This window comes from Anguilla rostrata, chromosome 2 (assembly GCF_018555375.3).
Source record: "Anguilla rostrata isolate EN2019 chromosome 2, ASM1855537v3, whole genome shotgun sequence".
Classification (NCBI taxonomy): domain Eukaryota; kingdom Metazoa; phylum Chordata; class Actinopteri; order Anguilliformes; family Anguillidae; genus Anguilla; species Anguilla rostrata.
Genome location: NC_057934.1, coordinates 64,567,516 through 64,584,300, shown reverse-complemented (window position 1 = coordinate 64,584,300; position 16,785 = coordinate 64,567,516). Strand labels below are relative to the sequence as shown.

Sequence of the window (16,785 nt, the reverse complement as noted above, 5' to 3'; positions counted from 1 at the left end):
CCCTTCATTCACTTCACTGTGAAGCACTTTTAAATCATAAAAAACACTACATATGTGCAATCCATTACAAACAAACACACATGCATGCATTAATATTTTATGTAGAATGTTGTGGCTTTTGTGGCACTATACTGTAGGTAGCCATTGAGGACCACTCCTAAGGTATGAAATTATCAAAGCCGCCACTTGTATTTCTCACGGTCAAAGGTCCTCAAAATAACAAGCACTGGCGAAGGGGAGAGAGTGATACATTTTCATGAGAGGTCTGTGGGACTGCTGCCTGCCCGTAGCCCCGTTCTTAAACTCCCAGTGCAATTGTGTCAGTGTCTCGCGCGGCTCTCCGACTTGCGGACGGCTTTCAGGAACTAGGCCACACCAAGAATGTCCAGATCAGCATGTGACAAAATGACTTTGAAGTCTTCGAAGGGAGTCCACACGATACGGGGCTGACACTCCACGCTGACCCACATAGACACATGCGTCCAAATGTCTCGAGACGTTCTAGAAGATATGCCGCCACTTGTAACTAGGCCATTATTTTGGGCAGAAGATGGGAGGTTCACCATCGTGCACCATCAACCATCTATACTTGCTTTATATTATGTCCTATGTAAGACATAAGCCATGACATACTGTGCATATAGCACAACAGGGTGGTGATCAGCCTGAGGCTGAAAGCCAAGGGCTATTAACCACCACTGAAGTACCATATATTCTTGCATATGCACTGGCATGGAGTGGTTCATATCTCTTATACCATGGCTGCAACTAAAATGAATTATTCAAATAAAATGGTATTTTAAAAACTTCTAATTAAGTACACATCTAAAACCATTATGTGCACGTCCGCCACTAGGCTAAATGAACAGTAGTTCTGGTAGTAGTATGGTAGATTTGTAGAGAACTGTAGAGTTCGGATTCTACAGAATTGTCTATCACTTTCAGCTATGAGAAACATAAGAAAACGGAAAAGACATTTATCAATGAAAAATTAAGTAGACATTAATTATGGCTATGATGCAGTTAGCTACCAGTATCGTGAGTAAATAGTCAGCGGTGTCATTTACTCTAATCCACATAACTACTCTATGTTAATACTTCCAGAGTTAATAAATACTGCACACCTAACCACAATTTCTTTTTGCTAGATGTAATGTGTTGCAAGACATTCTCTCGATAAAAACACTTTTTTCCCACATATTTAACCTTAGCTATGGTTTTATGAATCAATCGTTATAACCTGTTGCTATGGTTACGTTTCCTTTTATTTCAGGATTTCTAAGCCAACAATTTGAAAGGTTTCGCATTGTGATTTAGAACACTAATGAGGCAAAGTACTTGGATTTCTGTGCCTATACGCAAATAAAATACACAGCTGTCAACCAATCAGAAATGAGTATTAATCCAAGCTATATTTATCTAAATAACACAATACAGCCAAACCGCAGATGCCAAGAAACACAAAGTTGATTTTTAAAAAATGAAACAAGTGCAGTTAAATTTCACCCGAGTTTACTATTTCTGATACAGTGGAAGACATTGCTTCTCATGTGAGACACCCTAATTCACAACCCAATTTAACCCAACACTGACTCCTTCCATAGCATTGCATTGTAGACCTGGGCTTCATAATCTTTCTTGTCTAGTGACTAAAGACAGGGTGTAGCAGCCTCCACCCATTTTACAGAACCACTGCTCCATCCTCCCAGGCCTTCCTTGCCAGAACCATCCAGCCCTCCCACACACTCTGAGTCTGCTGCCTGACTGGCCATCTCTCCCTCTCCACCTACTGTACTTCCATGCCCTCCCCCTCCCCACAGACTCAAGCTGAATCCGTTTCAAGCATCTGCTTCCAAAGTTTGGTGGCGGTGTAGCACACTGCAAGCACCAACAGTACTGCTCCAACAGACTTCCAAAACCAACATCCCTCTACACACTGTAATTTGGCAACTGATTGGCTTCAATTAGTCATTAGCAGCAGAATACATTTATTAAAATGGTTTTTGTCTCTCACAAATATTGTATGTAACAATTTGCTTAGTTACATACTGTAAATTGTATTCTTATTAATAAATATTCCCACATTCTAAAACACTGAAAAGGGCAGTCAGACAAACCAATGAAGAGAATACATATGCAATTAATTTAAATCTTTCATTAAGGTTAGAGTGATTGGTGAATACAGACTGAAATATTCAGATCTGGCCATCTACGATTATGCTTCAGGTAAAAAGCCAAGATTTCAAGATTACACACGTTACATTCCTTCAAGCAGTGATAGCCAAAGCCGCAGAACAGAAAATTTCTAAATTACCCTCAATCGGTTGGTCTCCCTGTCAAGGATCATAGCAACGGACCAGGCAGCACAGAACGTAACAACATAAGAACACTCAGCCCGTCTAGGCTCGCCATTTGAAAAAACAGAGGCTATCCTGTAAGTTTAGACACAGGCACATACCCCTGGGGCGCCCATCGCAAACACAAACGCCAGGTCTGGTTAGAAGTTTCGCGTGCTTTAAAGCGCATTTACAACCCGGAACGAGAATGGCACAGGCTGTCACCTGACTACGAGCGAGCGAGCAGGGCTGGACATCTGCGTGCGCGCGTAAGCGCCAGGTGTGTACCCGACAGTCCCCCCCTCCGCACGGATTCCCCCGCTTTTCGTAGTCAGCCCGAGGGCCGAGAAATAAATATTCCCCGGCTGTCTGAACCTGTACAAGCATGGAGGAATGCTGTAGCCTTCCTGCCAGCACAGGTCACCTTGCCTCCTCCAATCACGGTCTTTTTTTTTTTTTTTTTTTTTTTTTTTTTAAAGAATAACGCCAGCGAGGCAGAGCGTAAAGAACCGCGCCGACAGCGCAAAAAAGGCCCCGGCGAGGGGCGGGCGGTTGGAGCTTTACCGTCGCCGAAGAGCTGCAGGATGGCCAGGTCGACCTGCCTCTTCCAGCCGGAGTCCTTCTGGATGGCGATGCCGTAGCCCGTGGAGGCGAAGACCTTCCCGCTGCCGATGGTCACCAGCTTGCAGCCCTCGTCCCTCCCGGCCATGTAGTTCAGCACGGCCGCGTCGTAGATGAAGGCGTCCAGTTTACTGGGCAGATTGGGGTAAAAAAAAAAATTTGAGAGGGGACGGGCAGAAGGGCCAGTGTTCACTACAGAAGTACGTGAAGGTCTGGTTCATGGATGCATTGTCCACCTTATTTGTCCAGAGAAGTGTTTGTGATCAAGGCGGTAGTGATTTTCTCGTGAAAGCCCAGTAAAAATGTTTTCGTTTTTTGCTGTTGGAGTAACCAGTGCAGTCAGATCACCAACAATCACTGGATAAGGAGACCTAGCCACTGATCCCACACTATTCCTAAGTAACCATCAATTTTTAATTTTTCATATTCATATATTCATCTATATATATTCATACTCTTACATGCCATAGGGGGCAGCGTTACAATCAGAAACACAAGCAAACTGATACACAAGCCTAACAAGCCCTCCCGCCCACTGCTCCCCACACACTCACCCAGTCTTCAGACTTTGCAGCGCTTCGTTGACATTCTTCTGGTGGAACTTCACCATGTAGCTGTGCATCTCCTTATAGTTGTTCCGGATGTTCCTCTCCGTGCTGCCGTTGGGCACCGTCCCAAATCGGAAAGGCGGGGAGAAGTCATTCGGCCTCTGGAACTGAGAGGTGCAACAGACGACAAGAAACGAGAGGTTCGAGTTCCAGCAGATAAGAAGAGATGGCAAAAGAAGAAGAAGCCAATGACGTGTGTACATGTACATGTTTTCAGAGCACGCTCATTCTCGGTCTTGCGAGGGCCATCGCATGAGGAACACGCTCACGAACACACACACGCAGGTCAAGCTGCAGACCCGCCAGGCGCAGCCTACCTTTTTGTCGCTCAGCCCAGACACCTGGTCCACGTACTCCTCCTGGATCATGAAGGCGGCCAGGTTGGCAGTGTAGCTGGCCAGGAAGATGACGGCGAAGAAGGCCCAGACGGACACCATGATCTTGCTGGTGGTGCCTTTGGGGTTCTGGACGGGGACGGAGTTGTTGAAGACCAGGCCCCAGAGCAGCCAGATGGCCTTTCCGATGGTGAAGGAGGGACCGCCGGGCTCTGAGGGAGAGGAGCAGGGGGGGGGACGGGGGCGTTAAGAGTTGTTTAGTCCAGTAGCTGTGATTTGGAAAGTCTTGCATCTGATTCTTTGAAAAAAAAAGGACGAGTGGGAGTCGAATGGCACAGTGCTCTGTAATTATGCTACTGCAGTTTAGCAGTGACGTAAAAACAGTGCAGTACAACAGCACCGGGGAAGGAACAGCGCATACAAATGCACATACAGTACACGCTGTCTAAAATTCAGGGGAATGGAGACTATATTTGAGCGGGTTACGACAGGGAACAGGGAACAACATAAAAATTACCCAGTCGCATTTTAATTTTGTTCAGGGACTTAGCTGAATTGCGTATGTCAGTAAAAATCGCTAAATTAATAGAATGGTTTATCTTCATAACCAGCAGAAGCCCCGCATTCACACAGACAAAAGATCTTCGGAGTCTTCCTGTGGGAGTTCATCAGTGTGGAATCCAATTCTACGTCTTGTCTTTTGTTTATTGGTTGCAATTTGGATAATTGCACGCAAATTGTTTCACCATTAGTCTCTGTATTGATGTTTTTGTATACTGATGTTCGGCTACATTTGTATAAATTAATTTATGAATTACGGGCACTCTACTGGTGTCTAATAAATAGCATAAATAATAATAATAATAATAATAATAATAATAAGAATAACATAATAATAATAATAATAATAATAATAATAATAATAATAATAACAATAATAACAACTTCAACAATAATATTTTCATTGCTCTTGCTACAATAATCAAATACTCATCATCATTATCATCATCATGGCAGAGGAAACGTGTACGTAGAGGGACTTTTTGGGGAGAGAAACACTCCCGCCGTTGCCAGACAGCAGAAGGCAGCCCTTATGGACAGGTTGCTGTTTGACACATCAGCCCAGACCCCTTGCCCGAGTCGGACAGGCGCAGCATTGAGCGGGCGCGTGCTAGCGCGGCGCAAATTGTTGCCGAGAAACGCAGTCCCCGGACACGTCGCGTCTTCCCGCCGTTTTTCTCACCTCGCCCGTCCGCCAGACATCGATTGTACCCGACCGGGCTGAAGTACTCGAACACGAAGACGGCCACCGCCGACACTATCAGCAGCATCACGAACATCATCACCCACACATCCGCGCTGAACGGCTCTGAGGGAGATCGAGGAGGGGAGGGGGGAGGGGGAGGGAGGGAGGGGGGGGGGCAGTGTTAATACAGCAAGTTCACGAGCACACGACTGAACATTGCAGAATATTAATGTCAAGCGTTCGGGCAGAAACGGTGAATAGGAAGCCGAACGAGGTGTGGTCGTGTGTGTATGCCTGCGCGAGACACGGTGGTGTGTGAGACAGCGTGTGTGTGTGTGTGTGTGTGTGAGAGAGATAAAGAGAGAGTGTGTGTGCGCACGTGTGCTCAGGTGCATGCCAGGGGACTCTCACCCAGAAAGGCAGAGGGAGAGACGGTGCCGTTGCTACGGGAGACCATGACGCTGATGCCCGTCTCGATGAAGGGCACAGAAAAGTCGATGACCTCCGACCTCTCCTCGTTGATCGTGAGGGAGCCCACCGCCATGTGGGCATTCTTCAGTACCACCTGAGAAACGGAGAGGGAGGTCAGTGGGAGGTCACTACATTTTGTGAGCAGGGATCAAAACGGGCTGACCTGGGGGGGAGTGAGGGAAAAAGTGGGTTATTTCAGTGGGCCATGGCAGCTGGAAATAGCCATCCCTCCCCCAACACTCACTCTCCTTCCCCTCCCAGCCTCTGCATCTCTACAGGTATATTTAGCCACAAATACCTGAGCCCTACAGCACTGCTCCAAAAATGGGACAGACCTCACAGTGTTTGTGTGTGTGCGTGTGTGTGCGTCTGTGTGTATGGAGGTTTTGATACACTGTCTTTGTGCATGTGTACATCAGCGAGTGTTTGTTTGTGCGTAGGTATATGTGTGCCAATGTCTTTGGGCTGCATGTGCATGGCATGTACACTGTTTGTGAGTGCCTGATTTTGTACGTGCCAGTGAGCAGCTGTGCTCCAGTCTCTGCTGTTTAACTCCTTCTCTCTTAAATGTTTTACCAGTTGTCCCCAAGTTTTAGTTAAATGCTGTATCAACCCTTTGTTTGTTCCTAACCATCACTTTTCGTACACTAATTCAACAACTGCATGGTTGTCCCCCTGAATACCTGAATAACTGAGCAAAATAGTCTAAGGGTCTCAACAGCTTTTTTGCTCCGATTTTACTTCCTGAGGTTTTTCCCCTGGTCACCTTCTTCCTTCCACACACACAGAACTGCTGCATCACAGGGTGAAAAACGTGGCGAGTTCCACACCTCTCCCACCATGCCATTCCAGGTCCCATTAATCTTCTTGCCGTGCTTGCCGTTGGTGACCAGGTAGAGGTCGTAGGTGAACTTGACGGACTTGGCGATCTTCTTCAGGATGTCGATGCAGAAGCCCTTGCAGCAGCGCTTGATGTAGATGCCACCATCTCCCGTCTGATTGCTGAGGGAGGGAGGGAGGGAGGGAGAGAGGGAAGGAGGGAGGAGAGAGCAGGTGGGAGAGGAATGGAAGGTTAGGGTCACAGAATTTTGGGAAAATAAACGGATGAAAGGAAGGGAAGCCAGAAAGAGATGGAAAATGGAAGAGTGGGCACATTGGAAAACCGAGAGGGGATCGCAAAACAGAAGAAGAGGGAAGAGTGAGCGTAAGGGAAATAGGAACAGGAGATTAAAGAACAGTGAGGAATGAAAGCGTGAGGTATGAAATGAACAGGCAGGAAGTGACAGAATGAACAGTGAGAGAGAGATATGGGAAGATGGACAGATGAGTAAAAGAGGTGAGAAGAAAAGATGAAAAGCCAATTGTGGAGAGCCATACAAATATAAACGATTGCAGGAGAGACAGGCAGGGTAGACGTGGGGGGGGGGGGGTATTGAGGGGGGGACAGTAACCGAATAACACATACATGTGATAGCAGAGCCGAAAATTCAGGAGGAAAGCATGCAAAAAGAGGTGGGTGAGGGTGAAGACGTGAGCACAGTTGGAGTGAGTGAGACCAAGAGGCAGAACAGGAGGATTGAAATGGAAAGAGAGAAACAGGGCATACAAGTAATGTTTTAGACAGCAACAGTTAACAGACAGCAGATGTACAAAAAAAAATAAACGTTTAAAACACTTAACTCGATCCCACACGCTGAAATAACCATACGCCTACAACAAATCGACTGACATTTTATTGTCAGATAGAAATTTGCCGGCTTCACAAGACGTTACTTAGATACGAGGAAGTCTCAACTCTTGTTTTAAATCCCAAGGCACCAGAATTCTCGCTAACCAGGTGTGGCATTGCTACATTACTGGGCTGAAATTACATAAAAGCAGAAATTCCACAGAAATATTTCTGCGTTGGGCATCAAAAAGACGATAGCTTCTACGCCGATAAAGGAACTCCACATGCACGGGTTTCAAACACAGCAGCAAATTCAAACCAATAAAAGCTCAATAAGCACGCGCTACACAAAACAATCTCTGAACGTCGGTGGAGCAAATGCAGAACAACAGAATGCATCAGTGGGAGTGCAGAGAAGTGAAAATGCTAGCAGCAAGGTAGAGTTGCAGGAAAATAGAGACGGTTGTACTGAATATTAGGGGGCTTAGACAGTAAGATCATGTTGCAGACAGTGAAATGTGGGACTGTAGAAAGTAATGTGTGGTTTTCAGCTGACAGGAAAGGGCTGCGGAGTGTAAGAGATGGGTTGCACGCAGTAATACGGCACTGCCGACAGTAATGAGCAGGTGAATTCACACACAGCGCAGTCTGTGATTCAAGGTTATACACCACTGCTTGAGTGGGGTTCAGTTTAGGGAGGCAAGGTTAAAGGGACAATCTGAGGCTTTCTAAAGTAATAAGAACAGTGTTGACTGATAAGGTATGGATCTGTCAACACAGTCACACGAGGCTCTAGGCAGTGATGTGGGACTTGTAAGTAATACAACACTGGTCTACAATGTGGAGTTATGGTTGTTAATATAAAACTACTGTTGGCAATAGGGCTATGGTCAGTAATGTGGAGGCATACTCAGTGATGCAGTAGCATTGTTCGTGATAAAAACTATGGTCAGTAATACAGAGTTGTGCTCAGTAATGTGGAGATACAGTCAGTGATTCAGGGCTATTGTTCGGGATATGAAGCAGTGGTCAGTAGTACAGAGCAGTGGTCAGTAATGTGGGGATGCAGTCAGTGATTCGAGGCTATTGTTGGGGATATAAAGCTGTGGTCTGTAGTACAGAGCAGTGGTCAGTAATGTGGGGATACAGTCAGTGATTCAGGGCTATTGTTGGGATATAAAGCTGTGGTCTGTAGTACAGAGCAGTGGTCAGTAATGTGGGGATACAGTCAGTGATTCGGGGCTATTGTTGGGGATATAAAACTGTGGTCTGTAGTACAGAGCAGTGGTCAGTAATGTGGGGATACAGTCAGTGATTCAGGGCTATTGTTGGAGATATAAAGCTGTGGTCTGTAGTACAGAGCAGTGGTCAGTAATGTGGGGATACAGTCAGTGATTCGGGGCTATTGTTGGGCATATAAAGCTGTGGTCTGTAGTACAGAGCAGTGGTCAGCAGTAAAGAGCAGTGGTCAGTAATGTGGAGATACAGTCAGTGATTCGGGGCTATTGTTGGGGATATAAAGCTGTGGTCTGTAGTACAGAGCAGTGGTCAGTAGTAAAGAGCAGTGGCCAGTAATGCGGGGCTCATATTCTCACAGGTTCTTCAGTTGCTTCCGGCAGGGCACCGTGTTCCTCATGCAGGTGCCGCTCAGCGGGTCCACGTCTTCCACGATGACGAAGGGGGCCTCCTCCAGCGTGACGATGGACAGGTGGTCGTCCTCGCGGTTCTCCGTGTCCGAGTACAGCTCGAAGCGCGGCCACACGTGGTACTTCATCGAGAGAGAGCCGTTCTCCCACTTCCCCACCTGAGACAGGTACGGACGGAGAGTGTGTGAGTGAGCGAGTGAGTGACCTGGGCACAGGTGTGACATCTGAAAGCTACACAGACAGCCAGGATTTATTAATAATGAACATGGATCTGGGATTCAAAACCATACATTTATTAGCACATGCACTGTAAAACATAGAGGGCATCAGAGTAAATTACCACTAAAATAACAGAGCCAATACGATACTTTGTAAACATGAACACAGGCATTTGCACACACTCATTCATATGTGTAAACATGACACACACACACACACACACACACACACACACACATATACACACTCAGATTTGACTCAACATTATAAAGCCCTTACAACTCATCTTGCAATCGTATCAGTGGACAGGAAACAGACAGATGAAAAGAGAGACTTATAGAGACAGATAGAAATTAATAAAAGGAAGAGCGGTAATCTATCTGTATTTAGTAAGAAACGAGGAGAGCAGAGAGAGAGGGACCTACCCTGTCCCACTGCCTTTCCTTGTCCAGCAGGATGATGACCAGTTTAGGGTGCATCTGATAGCCGTCCTCACTGAACGACAGGTTACGTCCCTCAAAGGTCACATTCATGAGATACCTGTACACACAGACAGTCTCGGAATGAACACCAGCATTCACTCACACACTGCCCCTTTTGACTGGACTCGAGACACTAGCAAGACTAAAATAAATAACCAATTTTTAACAATCCACCTCGTGCACCATTCATTTTTTTTAAGTTAAGGTCCCCTGCTCATCCGGGAAGCTGGCACTTCCTTTGCAGCTCCATGGCTCCGCTGCCCCAGCGCTTGTGTGCCAGCGAAGCGCCACCGTGCCACCGTGCCACCGCGGCGCGACCCGGAGTATGACATCACCGACCGATCGCGCCCCCCCCCCGGCCACAGTGCCACCCGTTTACCGCGCGGGCGCCCGCAGCATCGCTCCTCTTCCACGAGTTCCCCCCCCCACTGCCCGATGCCACCGAGATCCCACACCCACTTCGCACCTGATCTGCTCAGGGCTGCTCCGCCGCTGAGCCGCGAAGGCTACCAGTTCTGCCCGGGAACCTGTGGCCAGTGGCTTCTGTCACAGCCGGTAGGTGACGGCCAGTGACAGTGCTATCGTTTTTTGGTACAGTCCGTGTAGGCTTTAGGTTTCCTTTCAGGTGTGCTTAACTCTTAGGCTATCAAAACCACATACACGCACACACACGTACACACACACATGCACACGCTCTCACAAGCACACGCACACACACACACACACACGCACACATGCGTGCACACGCTCGCAAAAGCACAGGCACATGCGCGCACACACACACACGTGCACTCACAAGCACACGCGCACGCACACATGCGCAGTCGCGCATGCACACACACAAGGCAGATATTCCGTTAAATGTATCAGCAGTTACATTGAGGGATTGAAGGAGAAATTTTTTCCCAGCTTTTTTTTCTTCCCCACTAACATATGGGTAATTATTTTCATTCAGGTTTGTAAAATTAATTGTAGCACTTTCCTTAGAAAAACCAGCATTCCCTTACAGCACTTTCAGCTTGGCCCCTTCATTGAAAAATTGGGTGAAAAAAGGCACTTGACAAACTTCAAAATGCATTGTGAGCATAAAATATATATAATGCAAAGGAACAATTCCTTTTCTCATTCTTGTGAAATAAAACATTTTTGTGTTCTTAAACCGGCAGCCGCGTGACAGCAGGATTCCAGTTTTCAGCACGCTGGTATTAGCACAGCGTCACTGAATGCAGCAGCAAGCGTATCACGCATGTTATGTACGGGTGTGTTTCTCAGTTACCAGGTGTGTGTGTGTGTGTGTGTGTGTGTGCATGCCAGCATGTGCGTGTAACTGTCAGATAAAGTCAGATCATCTCTTCTCCATTCTGGCTCTCTCTCTCTCTCTCTTCTCTCTCTCTCTCTCTCTCTCTCTCTCTCTCTCTCTCTCTGTGGGTTGGCATTTCCATGACAACACTCTGCCTCACAAACATGAATACAAGAAATAAATAACAGGTCTGAACAAACGAGCCTGACCATGAACGTGTTCAGCAGTGTAACATTTATACACACATTTCTACTCCCTAAATTGAATAGTGTCCTCAACAGCATAACCCTCACATGCTCATACACGTACACTTGGTCACATGATTGCATGTGTTTCTATGGTTACATATTTACATGTATGCTATATGTCCCGCTCCTAATTGCACAGAATTTTAAAGCTAAGCTGTAAAATTCTGAAATGGACCATACATGCTGTTAACATGTATATGACTAAGCACACGCAATTTATATGCTGCATGTAATGCCTTGTTAACACACTCCACATCACTGTCCACAAAGAGGGTTTAATGGCATATTATTTGTTCTGTTTCTTCGTACAATGTTATATATTATATGTATATGGATAAATATACACTCCAACTGAGGCTGAGTACTGAGGGAGACTCACCAGCATATGTAATGTGTTGCCATGGCGCCCACAACCACGGCGATTTCCAAGCAATCTGCCGCGTTGCCATGGGAACAATAATCTCACCCGAGAGAGACTGAGAGAGAGGAAGATAGGGGCATCTTTTTACCCTGACTACTGCCCCCGCTCCCCTCCATCTCTCACTTTTTGCATATTTATGCAAAACTACATGTACAATATAGCTGGCTCTCTCACCTTCCAACATATCGTCCTCCCCCATGTTTTTGCTTTCGCCGTGTGCTTAAAGGTAATTATTAATATTCACATATATTCTCCCGACACATACCTATATCCATACAGTATCCTCTTAGTCAATGTGCAAATCCTGGGAGAGTGCAGGTTAGCAGGGTTCAGATGAAGACCCCCACACACCAGGCACACGAACATGCATGCACATTTCACACTTATGTACAGTCACTTGTTGTACACAGACATGTGCATTTACACATACACTCTGGGAACAATGCAGGTGAATAATGAAATTAATAAAATAATGAAAAATAAAATTTTAATTGAGTTTCCTTTTAATTGGTACAAATAGTGCCGTAAATACATTCATAAGAATATAGTACACTATTAATGCAATACACCACCACCTCTTAGCAAGGGATCCCTTGCAAAACCGATTTTAATATCAATGGGACTCATATGCCTCTTTACAGAGTATACTTAATACTATACCACGATATGTGGAAGTACTGCGATATTTCAGAATCGTTTCTGAAACTGGAAACGTTACAGCATGTTCTGACAGCGTGCTAGCAGCAGCCAGTGTAAGCACTGAGAAGAAAGGGTTCCAAAAGGCCCCTCTGTGCCCCCATAGAGGAACCCTGTCTGGTTCAGGGGTGCCTTGTCAGTTGAAATGGTTCAATCCGCAAGCTGTCACACTTTTCACACCCACCATGGAGAGTCCCATAAAGGACTAAAAATGGTTCCCCTTACGAAGACAAGCCAAAGAATCCTATCAGAAGCCCTTATCTGAAGATCGTACACGTAGGAATCCCTATCAAACGTATGATCTAATCATATGTAAATTGTGTATTGTAGAGCGCCGTGTATGCGTATGTGTTTAACACGTCTGACAGAGAGACAATGACTGAGAGGGATTAAAGACTTGTGAAGATGGTAATAAGCTGCTCTAATGGGTGGTCTGCAGGAGGGAGAGAAAGAAAAAGGAAGGGAGAGAGAGAGAGGTTAGAAGTTAACATTTTCATAGTTGCTAATTTCATGTGCCAAATGGAATACCGTAATGATATGTTGGACATTTCATATGAATGTTCAGAGAAAGATTTTTAAAAATTGGGATTGTATATATATATATATATATATATATATATATATATATATATATTATTTTTTTTTTTTTTTTTTTTTTGGACCCTGAGCAGAACATCACCGAAATAAGATAGAACAGCCCGAACCACCAGAAGCCGTGGCTCAGTGAATCACTAGGTCTGCCTGCATTCTGCCATTTTCTACAGAGCTACATCCAAAAATAGTCACGTATCGCTGTGTAAAGGAAGCATCTGGGACTCTCTATCCTCAGTGTGCACGCACTGTTATAAACTTTCAGTGCATTTCGTTTGCCGTGTTCATATTAGCACAAATAAAGCATTCTAATTAATAATTAAAACAACAACCGGCGAAGTAAACTGGATTTCACAGAATATTTTTCGCTCAAAGGAACAGTGTCATGACATAGGGTCTGATTATTCTAACGACAAGCTTCCTCTGTATTGCCTGATTGATTTTTAATATGTCTGATTTTAATAATCAATAATTAATAATTAACAAATCTATTTAATTTATGTCTGATTACCTGCCTAATCCGCCGTCAAATCTGCATAATCTGTACAAATATCACACGCAGGCAAAAATGTTTATTTTATTTTTAAACATTGTAATAATTTCATATTTTTCAGAGATTAATGGTGTGGAACCAAAGGTCAGTTTAGAGCAATCATGTGGCACCATTTGAGCTTTATCTATAAAGATGACTCCTTCCTTTAACTAACCACATTATTTCAGATGGCCCGGATGTGAATTTCAAAATACATTACCTAAAAGGTTTCTGTTACCCTGAAAGCACAACTTTTCTTCAAGGGCAAAAAAATAAATAAATAAATACAGCTGTTGGCCCCACAGGGATAATCATTGCCTAAATGAGTACAAATAGGCTTACCATCATATGAAGAGCTACCTTTCACAAGTAATTCACACATCCCTTCTTTTTTTTTTTTTGAATAACAGAGCCTACCGCAAGCATAACAGATATTCTTCCATGCACTTCTAACATCAAAATAATGGAAATGCAGCATGGATTAAGCCAGTGGCGATCTGTGGGCAAGAAACAGGCGATGCAGAGCATCTAACTTTAAACCTGAAGCTATTTCAGATCATTTTCCGCCTGCCTTATGTTAAGATTACACCTCGGCAAATGTTTCATTTTTATTCCCTTCTGCCAAACGTTGCAGCAGTAGTGATTGTGGCACTTTGAGTGTTTTGTGGCAACCCATGTTTGCCTTGTATTCATTGTTATCCTCGCCAATTGTGTAAAATGTTCAGAAGTAGGATAAGGATGGTTGTGCAATGTAAGTACACCCCCCTGTTTCTCCTCTTTGCGGCTCACCAACCACCACTGGCCAAAAACAAGACCGTTGTACGCTGCAATCCAATAAATATAAGCCAAGGGTATGGATCTCCTTTCATCTGGGACATACATTAATGCATCAACGGTAATGACAACAATTTACCCAGAGAATATTCACAGATTGCATTTAAAATTGAATGCGTTCTTGAACTCTGTCTTGCACTGCACTCAAACTCAGAGGGTCAAAGAAAAATTAAAGTGGAATGAGACACTGCTACACTCGTGCCTTCATAATGTGCGCGTGCTGTGCTGCTCTCCTGTTTCGAAAATGTGAAAAAGCAGCAGCTCAATCCCCGGCTAAAACATGAATAACCCAACAGCATACCATTGTGTATGATAGTGTGAAAGAGCTTTAAGAGCTTCCATTGAATGAAGTGAAACTGCTCAAAATCCTTTAAACATTGCCTAGAGACAGAAAAATCTACAAGAGGAGTGCTAATAACAGAGAAAATTATTATAAAAGAAGACACCCAAAAGCCTAAAGCCCGGAAGCATCCAAAGATTTATCACTACGAACAAACACGCACATTAAATAACATTAAAGCCGTTAAGTGTATGACTGAAGAGTTTAACTGTACCCAACTAAAGGAAGAAACTCAGATATGATCACATGCTCTGTTTATACACTACAAACACGACGATGACGATGATGATGAGGATGACGATGATGATGGTGATGGTAATGATGGTGACAATGACAATGACAATGATGATGGTGATGATGATAGTGGAGATGATGATGATGGTGGTGGTGGTGATGATTATGATGATGATGATGGTGATGACGATGACGATGACGATGACGATGATGATGATGATGATGATGGTGAACGATAGCCATGGCCATTTTTGTAGCATTTATTTTTTTTGTCCGGGAACTTCAGAAAACTTTTCGAGTGAGTGGCGTCGCACACCTCGGCCCCCCAGCACAGCGATCAGAACCAACGGCGCCTCACCTGAGCACTTCGTTTGGGTTCCCGGCGCTCGGGCCTTTCTTGTCGGGGGCCCCGTGGCATTCCGACTTCAGGAGAGTGTGCGGCCCGCGGTCCAGCATCATGGTGGAGGTTGCCATGGCGATGACGGCCACCGCGTCACGGACCCGAGCCTCCAGGCCGTAGTCCCACTCGTCGTACGACACGGAGATGAGGCCTGAGCGTGAAAGAGCGAGGGAGCGATGGAGAGAGAGAGATGAGGGAGGGAAGGGCCGCACGGCGGGAAGCTGCTCGCTCTCCTCTAGCGGACAGATCGTGAGCAAAGTGTAGACCAGTGTTTCTCGACCCTGGTCCTGGGGACCCACTGCCCTGCATGTTTTAGATGTCTCCCTGCTCCAACGCACCTGATTCAAATGAACGGGTCGTTATCAGGCTTGATATCGACCCGTTCATTTGAATCAGGTGCGTTGGAGCAGGGAGACATCTAAAACATGCAGGGCAGTGGGTCCCCAGGACCAGAGCTGAGAAACACTGGTGTAGACCACAGGCTTGACTTGCTTTGACCACGCAATACGTGGCTTTGGCTGGGATCAGAACAACACCTGTCCAGACCACCTGCACTGTGCACGGAGCCGGCTTAACACGGAACAACGCTTCCCAGTGTCACCGAGAGGACAGCAGTGTCCTGACTGACGTGTTTTTTAATACGATTCGTAACAAAGCCGAGGTTGAATGGTTTCCCGGCTATTTTGCGACTTGCATCCTTGAGGATTCCGCTGCCGGATTCCGTGTTGCAATATTTCCCCAAAAAACATAAAGCAATAATACACTATCTATGAGGTGCTAATACTTCTGCGAGTGTGGAGATACGCCAAAACCAGCGGATTAAATGCGAAATAAGTCGGGCCCCCGAACTGCCTTCCCGAACCTTTTCTCGCGCGTTCATGTCTCTCCAAAGGGGCTCGTGAGTCATCATCACGAAGTGATTCAGACTCACGCTTCCAGATTGCTGGCGTGCGAACGCTACACCCTGCATCCGACAGAACCCAACAGCAGGACTCGGGGCGGCGGCGCCAGCGACTCGGTTGGGGTCTCTAGGGGGCCCCCGCCGGCCCCCCAGGTTGTCCGTACCTGTGGGGAACTCCGCGGGCACGTTGTCGGCGTCCCCGGCCGCCAGCGAGGGGACGATCCAGGTGTAGCCGTAGCCGGTGAGCCCCACCGAGTGGGCCACCTGGAAGATGGTGGTGGCCTCTTCCTTGGTGCAGTACAGCATCATGACCGGGCTCTGCAGCTTCTTCAGCTGGTTCTGGATCTTGGAGTCGCCGTCGTCCACCGACATGTCCAGCAGCAGCACCTCCTCCAGCTCCCAGCCCACGAAGCTGTTCTCTATGGTGCTGCGGATCTGTGGCGCACATACACACGCGCATACACACGTGCACATACACACACACACACGCACACGCACACACACACACACAATGCACAAACACACACGTACATGCACACACACATGTACACGCAATGCACATACACACACACACGGATGCACACACACGCACACACACATGCAATGCGCACATACACATGCACACACGCACATGCAATGCACACACACACACACA

The 16,785-nt window shown here is 46.0% G+C and overlaps 1 protein-coding gene across 2 annotated transcripts in view; it reads right to left on the bottom strand.

Moving 5' to 3' along the window:
- Window positions 1-16,785, bottom strand: part of grin2bb (glutamate receptor, ionotropic, N-methyl D-aspartate 2B, genome duplicate b) — a 64,508-nt gene that overhangs the window by 11,137 nt on the left and 36,586 nt on the right. For both annotated transcript variants that reach the window (XM_064323920.1, XM_064323921.1), the window contains exons 5-14: window positions 16,295-16,565; window positions 15,188-15,380; window positions 9,577-9,691; window positions 8,882-9,090; window positions 6,448-6,619; window positions 5,558-5,711; window positions 5,144-5,269; window positions 3,883-4,112; window positions 3,512-3,672; window positions 2,901-3,088 (exon numbers count right to left, since the gene is read on the bottom strand). In XM_064323920.1, coding sequence (XP_064179990.1) covers window positions 2,901-3,088; window positions 3,512-3,672; window positions 3,883-4,112; window positions 5,144-5,269; window positions 5,558-5,711; window positions 6,448-6,619; window positions 8,882-9,090; window positions 9,577-9,691; window positions 15,188-15,380; window positions 16,295-16,565 — 1,819 coding nt within the window. The remainder of the gene's footprint in view (window positions 1-2,900; window positions 3,089-3,511; window positions 3,673-3,882; window positions 4,113-5,143; window positions 5,270-5,557; window positions 5,712-6,447; window positions 6,620-8,881; window positions 9,091-9,576; window positions 9,692-15,187; window positions 15,381-16,294; window positions 16,566-16,785) is intronic.